The 16,952-nt window shown below is 37.9% G+C and overlaps 1 protein-coding gene across 6 annotated transcripts in view; it reads left to right on the forward strand.

Moving 5' to 3' along the window:
- The window catches only part of ZFYVE28 (zinc finger FYVE-type containing 28), a 147,830-nt gene that overhangs the window by 84,301 nt on the left and 46,577 nt on the right, over nucleotides 1-16,952 (forward strand). For all 6 annotated transcript variants that reach the window (XM_041403026.1, XM_041403027.1, XM_041403028.1 and 3 more), the window contains exons 3-7: nucleotides 593-730; nucleotides 3,210-3,412; nucleotides 5,158-5,247; nucleotides 7,739-7,828; nucleotides 10,803-10,904. In XM_041403026.1, the coding sequence (XP_041258960.1) occupies nucleotides 593-730; nucleotides 3,210-3,412; nucleotides 5,158-5,247; nucleotides 7,739-7,828; nucleotides 10,803-10,904 (623 nt within the window). The remainder of the gene's footprint in view (nucleotides 1-592; nucleotides 731-3,209; nucleotides 3,413-5,157; nucleotides 5,248-7,738; nucleotides 7,829-10,802; nucleotides 10,905-16,952) is intronic.

The raw sequence follows: 16,952 nt of genomic DNA on the forward strand, positions 1-16,952 counted from the left end.
TATTAAAGCTCTAATTTGTGTGGTGTCCCCTTGTCCTCCTGGTGTCTGGGGGATGTGGTGGTTGATGAGTGTGCCAGCCCTTGCCCACTTGGGATTCAGGTGTGTAAACTGCTTTAGATTACCAGGATGAACTTAAATGGCCCCAATATAACTCAGTTTCTAACAGCTGCAAGGTATCCTCTCAGGTGCTCTTTGTGGGAATAAGGCCAGTGTGTATTGTTGGGGCTGGTGAGAAGAAATGGAATAAGTATAATTCACTTGTACTTCCAGTTTATTTACTGATAGGTACCGAGAGCTGGCGGTAACGAGCTCTTTGTGTCATGCCTCCTCATCAGAAGTCTCATTGAAGTAGTCAAAGTTAAGTGCAACTAATCTGAGAAACAGTTTCTAGGAAAACTACAAAGAGTGAAGTTTGCTGCTCTTGTTTCTGTGCAGTAGTCTCCTCTGTTTTCACTGTGTGTATGAAGACCAAGAGAGTTAACTACTGCATTTTTTATCTTAATTGGTTGGTACTTCACTAATGAAGTCTATTTTAGAAGCAAAAATGTTTTCTGTGCAAACTGTATATATGGTATCCTGTGTTTTGCTTCAGGATAATGTTTTGAACATCATAAACCAAATCATGGATGAATGCATTCCACATGAGCGGGCCAACAGAGACTTCTGTGTTAAGTTTCCAGAGGAAATACGCCATGACAACCTTGCAGGACAGCTTTGGTTTGGAGCAGAGGTAGGTCTGTCATACTCCTGTTGTTTGGGATTAACAGACACTTTTTTGTTGTGTAAAGCCACAAGAACCTTTTCAGATTTTTCTGAAAGAGGTACAAGAAAGAATTACAGGGCAAAATAAACAAGACAACTTGCTCTGGGTGCTCAGAAAAATGGGGGTCTTTAACTGTGGTTTTGGTTGGGCTAAGAGCATACCAGGTTATTTTCATAATTGTGTGCTGTCAATATTCTATAGTGAAAAATTCTTCTTTTGTGGGTTAGCATGAGTGATATTTTGATGGGGTTTTTTTTGTTTTGAAGATCGTAGAAACAAATAAAAAATGTATTAGAGAGTTTCATCAGGACAAAAGTTCATCTCCAACAAATAGAAGTGCATGCTGTCACTTTAATGGCTGTGTTATGCTATAATTCATCCTAAATATGCAACCTCAGGTTGTCATATGTTGCACAAAACTTTCTGGTTTCATGTGTATGCCAGTATAATAGTTCCTGTGCAGAACACTGAAGTCCACTTTTCTTCTCTTACCTGGTTTCTCTCAAAGACTTGAGAAAGTCTTGAGACTTCTTCTCAAGAAGTCTCCTTGCTTTTAGACCAACCTGTAGGAACAAGGAATTTTTGTAGTGAATAAGCTTCTGTTATTTTAACCAAAGGAAGCCTGAAGTGTCAGAACAAAAGGCTGTGATGCGCAAGGTATTTATTTTTTAGTACTGGTGTCTTTGGCTGAAAACAAGAAATCATTTTTTGGTGGTATTTTTCATATTGTGGCATCGTTAGTGATAAACTCTTCACTTTACTGGCCTGAAGGTAACTTAAGGTGGCATCATGAATTTGTTGAGACTTGAGGGAGGATTAGTCCAGACATCCCACCACACAACAGCATGTTGTGGTCTTTTTTCTGTGTTGCCTCTCCTGTACTTGAAGCAATCCTTGGCCTCCTGTTAATAACCTTTTTTTTTCTCTACCAGTTTCTCCTTTCTTTTTCAAGTGGATATTCTCCATTAAGATTTCCCATCTTGTTCAGTCCAATATGTCTCCATATGTTCTGTTTCTGAAACTTTGACAGTTGTTAATTGCAGGCTCCTCTGAGTCAGAAGTCTCAGAATTTACAAAATTAATTTGGTATGAAAGTGCTTTGTAATCCTGTCCTAAGTCTTGTTTTATTCACTGCTGTGTTATATAAGCTAAACCCGTTTCCAAATCAAACTTTCACTGTGTAACCCTCAGGCTGGAGGGACCTGTTGGTTCCAGGGAAAGTAACACATGCAGTGATGGTGTAATGCCAGCTCCTACTGCTGTAGGCACTGCCCTCCTGTAAATTCATGGAGCAAGAAGGCTGTGTGAGCTTTATGAGTACACACTTCTGTCCTTGTCAGTACAATCACTGAGTTATCAGACTGAGAATACCTATCAGCAGGTAACACTTACTCTATCCCTGCTTCCCACAAATACTGCTTTGGCTGATAAGAAGTAAGAACATGATCTTCTCTTTGTGCCCTCAAATCAGACTGCTGAGAAAGGATCCCTTCTGGGATTGCAGGTCCCTCATACTGAGTTGCAGGTGTGGCTCCCATCCACAGAATGCCCGGGAGAGGGGGGTGACACAGCTGCAAATGGAGATTTAAAAAAGGGGAAAAAAACCTCCTGATCTTTGAGAACAACCTTGTATTTTCTCAGTTAACAGAAGTATTTACATTGGTGCTTCCAAATGTAACCATAAAATAATAAAGCCCGCAGTTGTGTTTAGTGGCAAGATTTTAAAAAAGTTTTATTAATGTGTTGCAGTAAAAATCTACTGTTAATGTCTTTGTCAGCTGGATAGAGTCCATGTATAATGCCTGGGGCAAGGAGTCTTAAATAGTTGCTTTCCAGACACTGGAAGGGAAGAATCACTCGGTGACCTGATTTTTGTATATTATCATGATTTCTGTGGGAAGCAGGATACTGGCCTAACTGGATTCTTGTGTGATAGCCAGTGTGAGCAGTTTTGCTGTAAAAGACATCACAGTTGCAGAACTTGGAACAAATTTATTTTACAATAAAATAAAAAATCCAAATCAAAGTCCAAATCAAAACAGCCCATGGACTATAGTTTTGCTGGATTCCCATCTCTTTTATGCGAGGAATCTGTGTGTGCATAGAGGATCTCTCCTACTAATGCTTGTTGCCTAACTGGTGGGAGAATAACTTCAGTTCTTCTGTCAGCACTGTGGTCACCCTAAGACATTCTTGTACTTCAGCCTTTTCCTCTTCTCATCTCTCCCTGGCTGAGCTGCTCCCTAACCTTTTCTGTGAAAGCTTTTGACTCTATACTAGTCTTAAATCTTTCACTTGTTTAATAATTTGCAGCCAACTGGGGATAAGTACTGGCATTGTTCAAAAGCACATCTTATTAAATAGCACATCTTGTGCTTCATTTCTGAGTATAGAAGTATTTTTACTTTGTAAAAACTAATATTTTATCTCTTCATCTCTTTCACAGTGTTTGGCTGCTGGTTCAATTATTATGAATCGTGAAATTGAGAGTATGGCTATGAGGCCCTTGGCCAAGGATCTGACCCGAAGCCTAGAGGAAGTCAGAAATATCATTCGTGACCAGGCCTTGAGGGATTTGAACCTCTACACAGAAAAAATGAAAGATTCCCTCAAGCATTTTGATGTGCTTTTTGCTGAGTTTGAATTAAGGTAAAAGAGATGAAGTAAATGTGTTGTGAGCCATGTCTTAGCCACTGCAGTTGTTTTTGGCTTGTTGGTTTTTGGAAATTGACTGTTTCACTCTATATTCTTAGAGTGGAAAAAGGATGTAAATTTTTTATCATTGTATTTGAATTCTTTAGTAATTTGTATATTGTTAGATTTTTCCTTCCAGTGTAGCAATAATGAAAACTAAATAGCTTTTTAGCAATCAACGTTTCCTCTCTCCAGCTAAACTATAATCCCCCATTTGCATACTGGCAAATGGCATTTGAGGGAGAATTTCCAAGACACAAAAGGAAACCATAAATCTCTTAATGTTTTCTTTGTCAGAGAAAAGGCAACAAATAGATATTTAAAAAGAAAAGAACGATAACGCATATTCTAGAGACTGAGGTTTTGTTCTCTTGTGCTTAGTGATTCAAGCAAGATGTACCCAGTGAATTTAGAAAGGCAAATTGAATTGTGATGGAGAAAGTGCTTTTACATGAACCATAATTAAGCACAGGAAATCACTGATTTCAAAACTTGTGATTGAAAAATGACTTTGAGGTTTATAGCTTAAGTAAAAATAACTGCTTTTTGGGGTGATGTTTTTTTGCATCAGGGGTCACATTGACCAGTCTTGCATTGTGCTTCAGAGTCTAGACAGCTACCTGCCTGTGTGTTAGATGTTTGTGGTGCTGGCCACAGACAAGATAATGGGCAGGGTTATCTGTGGATCTAATATGACACAGTCACTGCTGCCCTTAGCAGAACATGGTTCTTGGAATTGGGTAGTCTTTTAATATTTCTTGGGAATAATCTGTACACTGTCATGTCCCACATTACTGCTTGCCCTTCCTCAATATTATTACTCTCTTATGTTCTTTACTCAGGTAAACAGGTTTTTTTCTGATTAGAAAAGACATCATTATTCTGTTACATTGAAAACACTTCAATTGAAAACATTCTATAAAAACATGTTTTTAAGTGTGGGTTTGAGTGCAGACACCAATGACATCAGTAACTGGTTCTTGGCAGTGTCTGTGCAGTTTCTGGCCTGTCAGTTCCACTCTCTATATGAGCATTTTTCTTCACCATCATTTTGCAAACAACTTCTTCCCTTTCTGTGTTAATTGTACTCTACAAATGACCAATTAAGTAATGCAGTGACAGAAAACCACTAAACTTCTACCAGTGTTTCTTACCTTGTTGAATTAGTGCTTTTGCTAGTAATTCCACATAGAAATGAGGCCAAATTTTAAGTGTCATAAACTGTCTCATCTGGGTAACTAATTTCATTAATCTAATTTCATGTAAAATTATTATAGATAAAATGTTTGGTTTAAGTCAGATTTTTTAAATTGAGGAAATGCAGAGTAAACTGTTCTGTCTTTAAGATGGGGCAGTAAAGATCCTTCCAAGGCGCTGTGCCACACAGTAAAGGGTTCTGATAGCTAAATGTGCTATTATAATTACATCATTGTAACGTAAATGTGCTATATAATTATAATATTTCTAAATTACTGCTGACTTCCGTTGCCTCAATTCCTCTTCAATAAGTAATTTGGCTGTGTTTCTCATAGATTGTTACACAGTACAGTTTTCATAGTGAGTGCTGTTGAAATAAATACAAATTGGAACAGGAAGTCATCTTAGGTTTCTAAGATGATTTGTTCTAGGTTTGGTTTTATTTAAAATTTTATTTGTTCAAGCATGTGAAACAGCGGTACATTATTTTATAATTTTTGTAGTTATGTGTCAGCCATGGTACCTGTGAAGTCTCCAAAAGAATACTATGTACAGCAGGAGGTTATCGTACTGTTCTGTGAAACTGTGGAGAGGTAAGTTAAGGACTCGATCTTAATTTCTCTGTTTCCTTTCTCTCTGAGTTTTTATAGAAGTACATTAACTATAATATTGAAGAATTGTCATAAAACACCAGCTATGTTGCTTTTTCAGTAAGTATCCAAATTCGAAGGTATTAAGCATGCTTGGCAGGCACAAGCCTGTGGGTTTTTTTTGTTTTCTACATTAAAAAAATGCAAAACAAAACACAAGAGTTAATAATACAACAATAACTGTATTGTTGGTATGCCTAGTTACAGATGTGTACATGAAGACTAAGCATTTAAATAAGCTAAGTCTGTTCAAGGCATCAAGACTTAGTGATATTTCATGTAAGAATACATGGGGAGATGATTCAAATAATCTTTGAACCTCCAGTGATTTTCATAAAGAACACATAAAATGTCTTTAAAATCTCAAAGGGCTGGTGTTTGGCTCTATATGTATGAAGGGAGAATGATGTTCAGAAAGAAATCAGTTCTGCAATCCATAAGTTCTAGAAGTACAAGGTGCAAAGCAAAGGGCGAATTTGTAATGCGTTGAACAACTTTTTTTTCTTCCCCCTTGTGACAGATGAACTAGCCTGGAGATGGGCAGTAGAGGGGAGCAGCATGTGAAATACTCAGTCTAAGAGGGGTTTTGAGCAGTGCAGCACTGTTCTTGAAAGAAAATTAGTGAATCATATTCTGTGTAGAATCATTAGATGGCAGTTGACTGTAAAAGGCCCTTAGGATAAGTGCTGGTTTAAATGTCGTGTTAGGAGACCTTGGGAAGCAGGACCCTGGGTCTGGTGTGGGCGATCCTTTCATCAAGGAATGGAGGAGTACAGAGCACACTGCCTCAATCTGTACATGGCACCAAGGTCAGAGGTATTTCAGGCATTTTGGGAGACAGGATTACAACTCAAAGGTCACAACAAGTGAGGGGAATTACCTTCCATCAGTCAGGGAGCTACTACACATACACGTACTCACCTGTGGCATACACGTGTCCAGCAGAGGCACAAAGGTGATGAGGGTCTGGAGCATCTCCTTTAGGAGGAGAGGCTGAGGAAGCTGGGCCTGTTCAGAGGAGACATGACTGGGGGGATCTGATCCATGCACACAAATATCTCTAAGGTGTGTGTCAAGAGGATGGTGCCAGACTCTCTTCCATGGTGTCCAGGGACAGGACAAAGTGTAACAGCAGAAATTACAACACAAGAAGTTCACACCAGCATGGGGAAAGAATTTCTCTACATTGAGGTGGCAGAACAATTGCCATGGAGGTTGTGGAGTCAGTCTCCCGCTCTGGAGACATTCCAAACCCACCTGGATAAGTTCCTGTGTCACCTGCTCTAGCAGATGACCCTTTCTGCTTGGGGGGTTGGACTGGCTGATCTCCAGAGGTTCATTCCAACCCTGACAATTCTGGGATTCTCTATTTGCCCAGTAAGAGGAAAAAGATGGTTTCTTACTTCTAGCTTTGGGAGATCTGTCTGGGCTGTAGGAAGGAACAGGGAGTGAGCATGGGCCACACACCAGTGTGTCCATCCACTCTTGGCACCAGCCAGGATTTGCTTTGTGTAGCTTTGGGAAATCTGTCTGGGCTGTAGGGAGGAACAGGGAGTGAGCATGGGCACCAGTGTGTCCATCCACTCTTGGCACCAGCCAGGATTTGCTTTGTGGTCATGTCCTGTCCACCCCCAGCAGTACTGGCTGACAAGGAATAAGAAAATGTTCTTTCCATTCTTTTGGGGACCAAAAGCAGGACTTGTGTGCAGTTTTCATTGCAGTCTTAAACACTGGGATGAAGAAGTCAGAGAAGAAATTTGAGGATGTTATAAAACATATATGGTGAAATTTGGAAATTGTGAAGCAACCTGGAAAATACAGCCAAGTAAAAAATCCAAGCAAAGTGAAGTTTAGTTTAAAAGGGACTTAAGACATTTGAGAAGTTATTTGAGGATAATGAAGTCTCCCCCAAATATTAAATCCTTAGACTTCAGTAAGTTCTTGTGTAGAACTGGGCTGTTCATGGGTGATTTTCTTAGGTTTTTTGTTAGTTAAGGGGGAGATTGAACTTGATAATTAGAGCAGTTTGTATTTGAAAATGAAACCAAGTACTTTCCACTATTACTTTAAAAATGTTTCTTTTATTTGAAAAATTGTCAGCGCCAGTGGTTTTCAGTATCAAGCTGAAGCTTGAATAAAATAGTAAATAGAGAAAATTTCATAAAAGTGAATTGTGTTTTGAATGACTATAAAAGCTTTAAATGCTTAAAGGGATTTGTTTCTTGCATTTATATTTTGATACTATTTTTTTCTTTAAAGCAGAGACTTAAGCAAGCAGTTATATAGGTAGTGGTTTAGACTGTACAAAACCAGTGCATGACTTAAATACTATCAGTTTGGTTTGGTTTATAACAATTTTTTCAAATTTTTCCTTAGTGAAATGTGTTCTTCAAGACTTTGATGTCTTACTAAATAATTTTATTCTTCTGCTTAGAGCCTTAAGGCTTGGATACCTCACTCAAGATATGATAGATGACTATGAACCAGCTTTAATGTTTACAATTCCAAGATTAGCCATTGTATGGTAAGTAATTTTTAACTACTCTCTGCTCTGCCTCATTTAAAGGTTTATTGAAGACTTGAAAAGCAGTATTTAGAATTTTGATGGTCTGTCTTTCACCTGAGTTTGCTTTAACGTTCTTTAAAAAGAATTAAAGGAGGAGGATTGTTGTGTTCTGAATCATTACCAGTTTAATGTGGAATATCAAGACAAAAAAAAAAAGAAAGATGGTAGAACTCTAAATAGAGGAGGCAGGAACAATTGATCAGGCATCCGAAAGGAGGAGGATTGTTATGTTCTAAATCATTACCAGTTTAATGTAGAATATCAAGACAAAAAAAAAAAAAAGAAAGATGGTAGAACTCTAAATAGAGGAGGCAGGAACAATTGATCAGGTATCCTCCATCAAAATTTAAAAATTAGGAACATCAGTCTTTGCAATGTCATGTTGTCAGAAATATTTTTTGAAAGCACATATTGTGTGACACTCAAAAATAGGATGACCTAAGGATACAATTCTTGAAAACAACAAATTTTCAGTTAAATTTGTGTGGTTTTCTCAATGACTCTAGGTTCAGAAGGAATTATCATGGCAAACTGCATTGTAACTGTTGAGTTAGGCTCAATTCTCTTGAAGGAAAGTGTAACTTTTGTGTGTATTTGTGCCCTGTATTGACCACTCAAGGCAGCTAAATGGGCAGTGGTTTTGCTTCATGCAGTTTTTGCAATATTGAACAAATCAGCTACATTTTTCCTAATGAGTCTTCATGGTTTACTAAGGCAGCAGTTTCTCTGGAGTAAAGCCAGCATATTTTTAATATTTTACCATTGTGAATGTTTTACAGTTAGCTAGTATAAGTAGGATAATTGAGGGAAATAAAAACCCTCAAATCCTGAGTGTAATACACTTCTCCTCAGGAAATCCCTGTGGCCTGTTGTTCCTGTTAAATAGTATATTGTCTCTAACTGTCATTCTAAAAATAATAACAGTAATAATCTTATTATTGGAAGGCAACAGGAATGTAAGAACTCAGTTTGAAGCTGCTCACAGTGAAGGAGAACACATTATGACTAACTGGAAAGCCAGGGCTCTCTGGCAAATAGATCATGTCTACCCCAAATTACAAAGGATAGAGAAGAAGTTTGAGTGCTCCTAATTATCCAGTGATAAAAAAAGAAATCAATCTCATCAAGTATCACAGAGCTCTTTCAAATGTTACACATGTACAGAAGCCATTTCATATTATTTTTTTTTTTCTGTAGTGCTCTAGCCCACTTTTTTAAAATTTCTTCCAAGAGTTAAATTCTCTGGCAAGCAAACTGCCTGAAAGCCAAAGGAACAGTGACTTGCATCAGGGAGAAGTTTGAGGAGAGAAGCCTTGAGCTCTCATTCAGCAAAGTAGTAATATTTGCTTATGCAGAGCATAAGACATGAGTCAGCAATAACTGCTTCACTTTGTGGCAGCCTGCTTGTTCAAGCTTGGCAAGCATAGAGAAAAAGATAAAATGATGTATCCCTGGCAACAAGATAATTTGTCTTAAGCCACAAAAAAAAAGTGACTTGCAAAGGAAGCAACTTTTTCTGGCTCTCATCTCCTCTTCTCTGCTACTGCCCTCAAAACCTTCATCCCTTGGTCTTTTTTTTTATTTTTTTTTGAATACTTCAGGGAAATTCATATAGCTTGTGACATCAGCTTTGCTGCTGTGTCTCAGAGAGGCTTTGGTGGTCACACAGGTGCTTGCTGGGGAGGGGCTGGTGACCAAAAGACTTTGAAGTCCTGTTAGCCAAGGGTTGCTGTTACTCTGGGTGATCTGGGTGCTGGATAGCTCTCATAGCAATATGTAATTGGAGTTTAAGAAAAGGAGCATGCCTTTGAGGGAAGTTCATATAGCTTGTGACATCAGCTTTGCTGCTGTGTCTCAGAGAGGCTTTGGTGGTCACACAGGTGCTTGCTGGGGAGGGGCTGGTGACCAAAAGACTTTGAAGTCCTGTTAGCCAAGGGTTGCTGTTACTCTGGGTGATCTGGGTGCTGGATAGCTCTCATAGCAATATGTAATTGGAGTTTAAGAAAAGGAGCATGCCTTTGAAATATCTTGGGTAACAGAGCCCTGGCACTATGGACAGGAAGGGGAAAATGGCCTTGGAAAAAGAAAACTGATGTAATCTCAGCTGTGAGAAGGGGTTGCCTTTGTGAAACATACATTGGTTTTGCAGTGGGCAGAGGATTAAATAGTTCTAAGCAGAGTGGTGCCTGCTGGGAATCCACTCTCTCACCCAGTCTGGTGTGGCACAGCAGATCTGAAGGTGAATTTTGTTTAATCCATGGCACACAGACAGATTTGGGCAGTGGTGATTTGGTCAGGAGGAGCTATTGAGGTACCTGCAAGTACCTGGAGACTCTCAGGATTGTGAATTTACCTCTTTCCAGGGAAATTTTTGTACAAGTGCTGAGTTGATTTAAAAGCGTGGTTTCTTCAAAATGTGTTTTATGTGATTAAGAAAATCGTTTTCCTTTTTTTACCATATGTCAATACCACCTTATATTTATCTTGGAAGTAGAAAACTAGGAACTCAGGAGTCAGCTACCTTACCTGGAAGTTATGGACTGGAAAGGAAAAGCCATCTGCAATATCTCAAATCAGTGGACCTCCCATAATGTACTTGATAATAGGTTTTCTTTGTGGGATTTCCTTTGTGTTTTTTTTTTTTTTTTTCATTCAGCTGCAGCTATGAAATAAATGTGTGTTCTTCCCTTTATGCTCCCATTGCTTTTTCTGCCATGTTTAGAAAGGGGAACAGAGTGGAGGGGATCTTTTTCCTGTTACTTTAAATAGCATCTAATTCTAGCTGTGGGTGAATCAGACAAAAATAAGATAATGAGATGTAGTTAAATGTTGTTCTAATGTTTATGTACAGTTGCTTTTCTGACTATTCAGTGGTTGCTCTGTGTAATAAAATTTTCATTTTTGTGTGTGTTCATGCGTGTTTGAATTACAGTGGCCTTGTTGTCTACTCCGAGGGACCATTAAACTTGGACCATAAACCAGAAGATATGTCTGAACTCTTCAGACCTTTTCACACTTTGCTAAGAAAAATAAGGCAAGTAATAAAAGATAGTTGTAATTGCTTCTCTTCTGAAGTGAAAATCAGAGTCTGAAAACTCATAAATGCTTAGAAAAGTGTTTCTGTTTGCTATGTTAACCATAAACTGAATTTTCCTCTCATCAGCCTGATATAGCCATGAAATAACTAAATGTAGTTTTTCATTTCATGGTAGTTTTCTGAACTTTTAATCTCTGTGATAGTTTTTTTTTTTTTTGAGTATCACTTTATAGCATTTCACATTTTCCTTCTGGTTAGATGATGCCTGAAATACTAGAGTTTATTTTTGGGAAATTCTGTTTCTAATTAGCATCAATGTTTCTGCTTAACTAGGCTTATTACATTTTCTTGTTATGCTATGATGCAATACTCAGATAATTCTTAACCTAATAGAAATGACTATCAGTTTTTCATATTGCAAATTTGTTTTTTACAGGATGAATCACTTTATACTTTCTGTAATGCTTCAGTGTTGGTTACCATCGGAGATGTGGGCTTTGGCTCAAGTATAAAGAACATTAAAATATTTTTTTCTTAGCTGAGGTCTTTAGAAGACTAGTCTCTTTGGAGAGACTGAGCTGTATGTTTAAAGGATCTTTATGTTCACTCTTCAGGTATTTTATCTGGGTATTAAGAAATTTTCTTAATCCGTAAGCCCTGTTATTTTTTCAGAACTCAGATTTATATACCAGCCGCAACTTTTGTTCCTAGAAATCTCTAGAGATAATTTGAAAGGTTTGGGGTTTTTTTCCAATGTCCAATTTTCAGCAGTTTATTGCCTTCCCTGGATGTCATGGTGACAGTCTGATGCAAGAAGAGTTTTCACAGGTTGATCTCCTCTCATCCTTTAGAGGTGAGGCATCTCCCGAGGGAGCATGTGAGTTCTGTCAGGGGTGGTTCAGAGGGGAGCTATTTCTGAAGTTAGCCTTTATAAATACCTAGACCACATCCTTGTGTGTCCCTTAAAACTTCCTAGTATTTTTGCCTTGAAGTCTTATTTTTAGGTACATTAGTGATATTCATGTTGAAATCTGAGAATTAAAATTGACAAATCAACATGTTGGGTTTGTGGGGTTTTTTGAGTAATTATGGTATTATAAAACACTGGGTTAAGAATAACAACATGAACTGAGGGACAAAACTAAAGTTAGAAGGAAGAAAAAGCTTTATTGGTACTGAAGCTTACGAAGTCCATGAAGTTATCAAAATACCTTATTCCCAATACGTGGCTATTGCAGATATTTTCCCCAGCATTCCACTTGCTGTCAAAAGCCAAAAAGATACTTAAAAGCTAATATTCTTCTCATAATCTGTATTTTCTGCTTTATTATCCTCATATTTCACAATGTGAAAAATGAAAATCAGTTAAGTCAGTGTATTGCTCAGCCCATTTAATTTTCATTTTTAACTGTGAACATAGCTCTGGGGTTGAAATTTGTAAAATACTTGTTTGTTCAATAACTACAGTTTTCAATGCAAACTTTAAAAATTAAAAATCTTTCATATTCCATTTTTGTAAAGTTCTGATATACTTTAAGACTTGTATTTATTCTGTAAAGGAAAGGGAGCATTAAAAAATGTGACTTCAGTTGTCTGGAAGACAAAGTTGGCAAAGTGTTCTTACTGAGATAACTTCTATCAGAGCAAAAATTCAAGCAAGAAGTAATATGAAATTCCATGCCTGGCAGTCTCTGAATTGAAAGAACTCAAATACTGGCAAGAACTGAGCTCAGGAAGATCCTTTAGTAATATCCTTGAATGGAAAATACATTGCATGAAAATAACTGAGATGCAAATAAGTGTGCTGTTCATACAGAGTAATTGAATTACTTTCAAAAGTCCCTGAGCTGTGTAGAGGTTTTTTTGTTGGTTTGGGTTTTTTTTGGGTTTTTTTTTTTTTTTTTTTAGCAGTTTTTTTTTTTTTTTAACTCATCAGGCTGCAATCCATACTCTGTGAGAAGGTTCATAGAAACCTATGAAGATGGAATGATATTTGATACCAATACTTCTGCTCCCCAACAAAGGAAGAGTGTTTTTCCCTGGAGTCTTTCTCCAGTCTCCAGCACCCATAGTTAAGGCATGAAAATAGATTCAGAAGTCGTCTGTTAAAAACAGCTGCATTTTGTATTCCAGTTGTGTGCCTGTTGTAAGAGTATAGAACATCTTAGTGCAGAATGTGATCACATCCCAGTGAATTTCTCTGTAAATTTCTGTAACTTTTTAGCCCAACTAAGTATTTTAGCTTATGGGGTATCATCATATACAGAGCTGATTATTTTGTAGGATTACAGGTAATTAATGTTTAAACTGTATTATCCTAAAATATCCATAAGGCAAAAGCTAAGTACTGTATTTAATTATGTTTATCCACATAATTAAATCAGAACTAGCAGAGAAGATAAATATCTATTAGCTATGAAAATTTTTGGTGTCCTACTGGTGGCTGACAACTTTGAAAACAATAGAGATTGTTGAGACTCTAAGAAAAAGCAGTAAGGGTTCTTGCTGAGTTTTTGGAAAAGTTGAGCAGCAAATTATGGCTTCGAATGTTTTAATTAATATCTAAGCCAGGTGCTTGTGTTGACTTTTGTGTGTAAAACATTAGCATTACATCTACCACAGCATAATTATATAGTAGTGCTATCTCTGTGCCTTTGAAATGAAGGTGTTTGAACCATTTCTGCCAAAGTGCTGCCATTTCCTTGGGAAATGCACAGATCACATCACCTGCTCTGTGCACAGATATATCACAGGGGCCTGTCACACTGAACATTGCTGTCATAAAACACTACCTGTACTAAATATGCATTTGAGGCTGCTGTACAGGGATTTTCAAATGTCAGCAAACTTGGGGTTTTGCACTACTCCTTAATCCTGCCCTGTTTCAGAGCTCTGTACTTTCCTGGTGCTTGTTTCTAGACCATTCCAAGTGCTGGCAGGGTCCCTATGGATTTTGGTGGTGCAGAATCAAGGAGATTGCCCATCAAGTGGTGCAGAATCAGAGGATCATACCATTTTAAATGCACTGAAAACTTTCTGTATCATTGACTAGAAATTAAATGCAGTGTACATACTCTCTGTGTTTTAAAGAATTGGGTGGAGCAGTGTGGAATTAGTTTTCTTTTAAATTAAGTGTGCACAGTGGTTGGGGGGAAACTGTTTTTTCCAAGGTGGCTGGGTTCAAAACTTCGAGTTGATCCAAAACTGTGGCAGTAAAGAAATGTCAGTGCTGTTTGTTACATATCTTAGTGCTGGTTTCTCAGTGTGGGTGTGTCAGACAGATCTGTGCCTTCGGTGAGCAGAGCAGGGCACAGCAGGAGTGGGGGATGTGTGTGGCATCCCTGTACCTGCACCAGGCTCCTACAGCAGCAGCTCCATTGAGGCAGCTGGTTGTGCTCCCTTTGGAGCATGAACTGAAGCACAGGCTGGCAATAGCAATGAAGCTGTTCTCTGACAACAAGGCAGTTTAAAATTCTAGTCAGAATAGGAGCAAAGTTAATGAAGGAGGCTTGAGGAATGTGCAGGATTAGAGGGTTTGTGGCCCTGCTTCTGTTAAGCTGAACTTGTCTTTAAAGACATCTGTCCTCATGTCTTTGAAGTTTTTTTGTCACTTCTGTACCCTGGATATTGGCAGTAGAGTAAAATATGTTCATTGGTTTTGCTGTAGGCAGAGTAAATCTCTACAACTGCTTGTAACAGGCAAAGCACATCTGAAGAACTTGCTTTGTTTTTCTGACAGTATCTGTAACCACTGAAAGAAGAATGTTCCTCGTATTTTGAAAGCTAGATTGCCTTTCTGTGATACAATGCCAAAAAGAGTAAAAAAGCAGGTGAAACCTCAACATGCTCTTCTTAAAATTCAGCATGTTCTGAAGTCCCTCTGACAAGAAAGCACACTGCTGCTCGTCAGGGTGGATTGCAGAAGCTGACTTTACCTGTGGCTTCTGAATAATGTAAGCAGAGGGAGAAATCCTTTTTGTCCATATGAGCACAAGGAGTTAAAGGCTCTTCAGCAGAAAGAAAATGAACCACTGAAGTAACTACAGTTTAATTAAAGCTTAAAGTCTACTGATGACGCCTGATGTTTAGTTTTTAGTAGTGAAATGTCACATTTCTTTCCATATATTGGTTAACATTCATTTTCAGTATCTCCATAGTCATTTTACAACATGACAGATTGGCAGTGAGTCCTGTATAATCTAATGTACAGTGCATGCAAAAGGAAACTGTTGTTCAAACATAGTCATCCTTAAAAATGACTGGTGAATCTAGGGAATTTTAACCAGAGAAGTGAAATAATTACTTGAACCTCTTTTAGAATAAGCTGTATTTGTTAATAGCAAAATTTCCAGTGTTTGGATTAAGAAAATGAGGATGTTCCCTTTGAATTTAAAACAGGATTATTTCTCTACTGAAATTACAGGGCTGGTAGTCTACCACGTGTAATTCAACTGGTTATGTTATTCTTCCAAAGACTGCATGGATCTGACTCACCTAAAAAGACATGAGGATTGTCAGTTGATTTCAGTGGTGGTTGTTGTTGTTCTTGTTATTTTTTTTTTAAAATCAGACTTTATTTAATATCCTCAAAACTGCATACAATTGCTCTTAAATTTTGAGGTGTTCTTGGCGGAAAGAGAGTTTATTACTCAAGTCCATGGAGCTAGCCAGTAAATATTTGTTTCCAGCACTGAATTTACAGTGAATGTGTGAAACCTGCATTGGATAGGTCTGAGCAGCCAGGCTCTCTGTGCCTTTGGAAAGGAAGCAGAGTAGCTCTGGACACCCAGACATTCAGTAATCCTGGGTGCTGCCATGTGGTGTTCTGTACTGAATAAAACCCCAGAATAGATGCTGGAAGTCTGAAGAGTCAATCTCAGGTTTTCCCTGGGCCCAGTGGATCATTCTCAATTATGCTGATTGGCTTGGATGGAAAGCAAATTCCTTTGCATGTTGCTCGTGTGGTCTCTGCTTGTAGAAGTTGCTCATTTTTTTCTTATTTTGAGAAGTGTGTGTGTCTGCGGTGTATGGAGAAGTGTAGATGATGTTTAAGCAGTTTCTTGTTGGTCAGTTCCTGACACACAGCTTTTAATCCATGCAAGAAAAGCTCACTGTGGATTCTGGAACACAGGGATGCTGCCTTGGTTCAGAGATTCCTGGCTGCTGGCAGCCAGCAGGATGCACTCACAGGGATCACTGTGGGTCTGTCCTGTGCTTTTGCTCTTCCTTAGGACCCATGAGGAGCCAGGATTCTCTACTTGATGGACCCTGACCCAACCCAAACGTTTCCTGTGTCTTTAAGCTTGTCCTTCACATATTCAAAGATATAAACCCTTCACTGTTACATTTCTGTGCTTACTGTTGTTTGTTTTTTTTAAAATGAAAACCCCAACTGTTTTTAAAATCTCACATTACTTTGTTTATGTTTATAAAATTCTATGTCAGTATTTCTTCACTAACAAAATGGGAATTCATAATGCAAAGCCTCACGGTAGCAATCATTTTATTCTATGTTTTTTTTCATCCTGTTGGTATAGTTATTTCCAAAATAACTGATAATACTACTGTTTTTATGTTGCCCTTAAAACCTAAGCCATTCTCAGTTTGTTTTTACGGTGATGTTCAAGTGCTTAATCTCTTACTGACACTGGTTAAATACAAGATCTGAGTAATAATAAGGTGGTACCATTACATACTTTGTAGACAAAAGAAAGGAATGTATAGGTATTTAAAATGTTCTAGTGTGCCAAATAGCAATACTGGTTTATAGCTTATTAGGCAGGTGGGTCTAACAAAGATTGATAATTTTCCTTTCTTACTTATTTATGACTGAAAAAGATGGTCAAACCTTAGATTTGAAGATGCATATAGAATGATTCTAGGAAGTTCTGAGTTCTTTGTTACAGAATTTGAAAAGGGAGGATACAATAGTACAATTGTTCTTACAAGTGGTACTTCTGGAACCTTAGAACTTTTTTCAGGGTCATATTATGCATATAAAGCAAGATTTTTTTAAAGACTGACAGGTCTGTACTAGTGATGTAT

This window comes from Onychostruthus taczanowskii, unplaced genomic scaffold, assembly GCF_017590055.1.
Source record: "Onychostruthus taczanowskii isolate IOZ18803 unplaced genomic scaffold, ASM1759005v1 scaffold2, whole genome shotgun sequence".
In the NCBI taxonomy this organism is placed as follows: domain Eukaryota; kingdom Metazoa; phylum Chordata; class Aves; order Passeriformes; family Passeridae; genus Onychostruthus; species Onychostruthus taczanowskii.